Source organism: Brugia malayi (genome assembly GCF_000002995.4).
Source record: "Brugia malayi strain FR3 genome assembly, contig: Bm_v4_Chr3_scaffold_001, whole genome shotgun sequence".
NCBI lineage: Eukaryota > Metazoa > Nematoda > Chromadorea > Rhabditida > Onchocercidae > Brugia > Brugia malayi.
The window spans coordinates 4,942,816-4,948,711 of NW_025062477.1; the positions used below are offsets into that span (position 1 = coordinate 4,942,816).

At 20.0% G+C, this 5,896-nt stretch overlaps 1 protein-coding gene across 1 annotated transcript; it reads left to right on the forward strand.

Moving 5' to 3' along the window:
* Positions 1 to 4,688: 4,688 nt before the first annotated feature.
* On the forward strand, positions 4,689 to 4,912 carry Bm358 (Uncharacterized protein; the record flags this gene model as incomplete). The annotated part of the gene is made up of 1 exon (XM_043080015.1): positions 4,689 to 4,912. A coding segment is annotated over one exon (224 nt), but the record flags the coding sequence as incomplete, so codon positions are not given.
* Between the last annotated feature and the right edge of the window lie 984 nt (positions 4,913 to 5,896).

The following is a 5,896-nucleotide window of genomic DNA, read 5'->3' on the forward strand; positions in this document are numbered from 1 at the left end:
TTATTTTATTTTTATTCTACAAATTATTTACATTTTGTTCTTCTATATTTCATTATTTCAAACAGTGATCAATGCATTCTGTATGGTGATAATTGAATTTTAATATTGATTTAATCAAGCGTACAAATTATATAAATGATATCACTGCAATAATTTAATCTAATTTTTATATACCAATTTATTTATGTAATTTAATTGCTATATTCAGTTTGAATTGAAACCTTTAATAAGTTTATTTTAAAGCTAAAATATTTATTATTTGTAATTTTATTTTATGTGCAAAAATGCAAATTATATTGAAATAAATGAATGCAATAAATGAAAATTTTTACATTTAATATACGAATATATTTTCCTCTAAATGTTTTCTTTTAATTAGTACTTTTGATTTATTTCTTTTGAGTGTTAAAATTTTTTATTTTACAAAAGTTTTTTTTTTTTTTTTTTTTTTTTTTTTTTTATGCAAAAATGGATTTTACAATTAAATTGTAGTGTTGCACAATCAAATTTTATTTAAACAGATACTTCATTTTAATTGATATTTTCGATTATTTATTATTTCTATTTTTTCTAAGTAAAAGTTTATTATTACGAAAATTTTTTTTTCTCAAAAAATATAGTTTATAAAAAAGTAGTCGCAATAAAATAAAAAGAAATGCGATTAAAATATACTTTAATTATCATTTTTAAATGCAAAAAAATCATTCGTAATATAATTCAAATTTTACAATAATTTTATAAAATTTCCCACTCATTAGTAGTAACAATTTGCTTCCTTTTAATAATTTTAATAATCATAATAAATTGATGATATCACTTTTTTAATGACAAATATTTTTTGATTTAATGACAATAATCTTTCTCATCTTCTTCATTTTTTTTTTTTTTTTTTTAAGAAGCTTTAACAACGAATGAATATATTTTGCTATTTGTCATTTTTTAAAATGTTTGAATTTTGTTGTTCCTTAATAATTCATTTATCGCTTTTATTTTATCTCCAAACATCTTTTCAACTTTATTTTGTCATATAATTTCAAATGCAAATTTTAAATTAAATAAATTTAAAAACTTTTTTTCTAAATATTATAATTATAACACTTTCAATGTGTTTAAAAATAACACAATGCTTCATTATTATATCATTCTTATAATTCCATTTTTTTTTTGTGTTTTATTTCTTTTCAATTTGTTCGCCAATTTTTTCTTTTTTTTAATATTTAATTTTAGTTTTTATTTTTTTTTAACACAGAAATATACAAATTTTTCTATAATTGAATATATAATATATCGATGAAATTTTTGAATTTAATTAATTGCATTACATTGAAGTAAAGAAGTTTGCCACTTTTATAGACTATTAATTTTTTTTTTCTTCCTTCGATACTTTTATTAAATTACCAATTGAAGTTTTCCTTTATTGATCATTTAAAATAGATTTTACATATTTGAGCAATGCTTCCAAAAAAATTTTGCAAGAAATTGTTAATGTAGCAGAATAATGAGAAAATATTACTTTAGTGCTGATTTAAAATAAAAAGTAAATTTGACCAAAATTTTTGACCATACACTTGCAAATAGGATTAGAATAAAAATTTCATCAGAAACCTGTTCGTTCATTTATATATTTTTCTAAAATTTATTAACGATTTTAAAAAGAAAAAAATATAAATTAACAGGTTTCTTAAATTTGCTAATTTATACATTAAAAAAAATTATTTTTTCTCATTTCCCTGCTTATTCCATTCTTTTCATTTCGTTTATTCATCGAATGCTAAATTTCCTTATTAGTTCATTTTCTTTTTTCTTTTTTCAAAATATGGAGTAACATTTTTTTTTTTTTAAATTGCTGCGTGGTAATTATAGAATTACTTTTAATTAAAAGCATATCAGTGCTAATTTAATTAATAAATTATCACAAGAAAAAAAAGCTTTTGTTTTCTTTTTTTTTTTGATATGAATAAAGAAAATGAACTGTGTAAAATTAATGCAAAAACGAATGAAATAGAAAAAGCATGCAAGAAAGGAAATGGAAAAAGAGTAGTAAATTGAATTTTGACTTCTTCAAAGTTTTTCATGTTACTTAAATTCATTCCCTCACTAATTTTTCATTCTATTCAAATATTTGCCTTTGTAAACATTATGGCTTTGAAATTTAATGAATTTTGTTTCACAAATTTATTTTCAAAAAAAAAGCAAAAATTTCTTTCTTTATAGAGTTTTATTTAATAATAAGGCAAAAAAGAGATAAATGATAAAAAAATAGAAAAAAAAAATGATTTAAATATAATTATTAGCAACAGATATGAGAAATAATTGCAAAATTTGCAATAAAAAAATTTTTTTAAATTTAAAAATTTTGAAAATTTATAAAATTTGTGGTAAAACTGTGGTTGTTAAAACTAGAGAATAAATTTATAATAACTTGAATTTATGATGAAACAATTTTTTTACAACAACAAATTAAAGATTAGGAAAGGAAAGTGGATAAATTTATTAATTCAAATTAACCAATGTTTGTTAACATTCATTATTTGATTTACAGTAAGTTTGTAACCTTGTTAATTTTTCTTTCTCTCTCACTCTCTTTCTCTTTCCCTTTCTCTTTCTCTCTCTTTCTATTTCATTCTATTCAATTTTTATATTTTTACACTACAAAATTAACAAAATTCATACAATTCAATGAGAAATGAAAGTAACAGCAATGTAAAATTAAATCGTTTAAATTTATTAAATTTTGTTGCTTAGTCCGAACAAATTCAAAAAAAAGTTCAAATTTTGTTGCTTAGTCGGAGCAAATTCAAAAAGAAAAAACGTCAAAAAAAAAAAAAAAAAAAATGAAAAATTCATTAAATTATAATATTTGAAGTGAATAGTTAGATCAGAAATTTTTCAGCATCTAATGATTATATTCGAAAATTTTTCGGTATTAAATTATCAAATTAAAAATTTTTCAGGAAAAAATTTATGAAAAGAAATTTATCAATTTATTGATTTTTTGAAAAAAAAAGAAAAAAGTTTATTAAAAATATTTCATCAAATATGTCAATCTTTGCTAAAAGTGAACTTTTTTTTATTCATTTTATTCTATTTCTTTTCTTTTTATATTTTTTCATTTTTCATTTTTTTTCATTTTTTTTTTGGAAAAAATATTGAAAAAGCATGAATTAAGTGTAAATTGAAGCTTTAAAGCTTAGAATTTTTTTTTAGGTTTTTTCTTTTTCTTCCTTTTTCTTTCTTTCTTCTTTTCTTTTTTTTTTTTTTCAAATAACTGAAACAAAATGAATGTTACGCTTGATTGCTGACAATTTCAACTTCGCTTCTTTTCATTTTAAAAACCAAAAGTTTTCGTTTCATCTTCATCTTTTATCTTTTTCCTCCAATAAAATGTTTTTTTAGTGAATTAACGAGAAAATATTAATAATCATTATCATATGAAATAAAAATAAAAAATATTTTATTCAATTTTTAAAAAATTTACGAACACATTTCTATTAATTTTAATCAAACAATAATAACAACAATAATAGTAATAATTGTAATAAATTAAAAAGAAAAAAATAAATTTTTTTTAAAGAAATATTTGAAAAAGATTTTTTGCGCTTTTTTTTTCTCCAATTTTGGTTGGTTTAATTTAAAAATGCCAATTAACAGAGAAGCAAATTAACCAAATAATTGAAAAGCATCATTTGTTGAAAATTTCAACAATTTTTTTTTTCCTTTTTTGTTTGAACTTTTATGTAAAATAGGAAAATTTTTGCATTTGCGTGTGCATTAGCGCATAAAAATGAAATGATTTAATTTATATTTTTATTTGTATTTTTAACTCAAAGAGAAAAGAAAAAAAAAAAAAAAAACTCTAATAGCGTAAAAGTATTAATGATTTGAATTGGTCTCAGAAGAATTTTCAAACATTTCACATAACCAACTAATTTTCTAACAATTTTATATGTTTTTTTTTTTTTTTTTCGCTCAGCTTTTGTTTACTTATTATTTGTTGCAAACTTTTCTGTTTATTAATTTTAATGTTAACAATTCTCAGTTATAAAGTTCAATTAATATATTCTAAATTTGAGAAAAATACTATTATTTGCTTCAATTTCCAATTCATTTCCAATATATTTGTAGGAAAGAAAGGAAAAAGGGAAGAAAACGTATCCATAAAAGTTTTCAAAATATTTGTTAACTTTTAATTTATTTTTTGATAATGATTAGTGTTATAATAACAATAGTTAAAATAATAATTTACCGCAAACTTTTGCTTTCCCTTTTTTTTACTACGATAATTGTTTGTTGTAAAATGCTAATCAAAAAAGTTGCAATGTTATATAGTTGTATTTAATATATTACTAATAATAATTCCAGTTTTTTTATTTTGAAATAAAAAATTTTGAATTCTATGAAAGTTACAGTGCATTATTACATACAATGAATTTAACATGAATTTATAATTATATTTGATAAATGTTAATGTGAAACTAAAATAATTAGTTATATCAAAAAATTCTAAATTCATTTCGTTAATTTTCGTGCACAATTTCGTAGTTTCAATCTTTCAAATTAAATCTAAACAAATTATCATTTCTTTTTTATTTTCATTTCAAATTTTTATGGAATTTATTCTTTTTTTAAATCTTATTATTGTTTTTTTTTTTTCTTTTTTAGTTCCTTTTTTTATATATTTTTTTTCTATAGTTTTTTCTTATAAATTTGTTGATTTTGGCAAATTAAGTTCTTATGAGTGTGGTTTTGATTTATCTTTGAGGGTTCGGGATAGTTTTAGTGTTGTTTTTTTTTTAATTGTTTTGATTTTTGTTGTTTTTGAATTGGAGGTTATTATTTTTATTATTTTAATTCAGGGTGATTTTTATGGTATTTTTTCTTTTTTTTTGTTTTTTCTTTATGTTGTTTTTAGTTTTTATATGGAATGGTATTTTGGGAAGTTATTGTGATGTTGCGTCAGTCATCAAAAGTTAGTCATAATGATCATATCAAACAAAAATTAACTTATGCTATTTATTATTTTTTTTTGTCATCATAAACTTGTAGCTACTTTTCATTATCATTATTATCACTATATCTTTTACAATTGACTTATCTCATATTTTTTATCAATAGAAAATGCTAAATTTAGTTACTTATTGATTTATGAAGTAAAGTAAGTATGTCTACGGTTATTTCATACTAACTTGTCAAATCTTATATTCATTGTAAACTATTGAAATATCAAATTTTGAAAGCTTTAACTTTCTTAGCTTTTCATTTTTCTCGTTTTTTCTCATATCATTTGATTCAACTGCGTGTGATTTTTCTTTGTTCTTTTCTTTTTTGAATCTTTCAATGTTCTAAAAATTCTTCCAACAAATGATAAATTTCAGAAATTGCATTAGTAATTAGTTTTGTTTACGAAAGAAAAAAAAAATTTTTATTCATAAATTTTTCAATTATTTCATTGAATTATTTGTTCAAATTAATAATTATTAAAAATTTCTCTATAAAATAAAAAAGAAATTTGCTCAAAAATACTCAACAGATGCACAGATGCATTAAATTGACATTGAATTCATTGAAAATGTTAGATTCATCCAGGATGTCTTGAAGATACCAGATGCACTGGTGATATCAGATTCATCCAGGATGTCTTGAAGATACCAGATGCACTGGTGATATCAGATTCATCCAGGATGTCTTGAATCATTTGAAGCATATCTTTTTGAAAACTTTAATTCAAAATTGAAAAAAAAAACAAAACTAAAAGCAATTATTTTTGGTGCATGTTTTTATAAATCGATGATTTTTAATTAAGATTTATGTTTTTGTCATAATTTCAATATAAAAAAAAATCAAAAACAAAAGGAAAAATTTTGATGGATAATAGCAATTCTTTTTTCATTTTTTT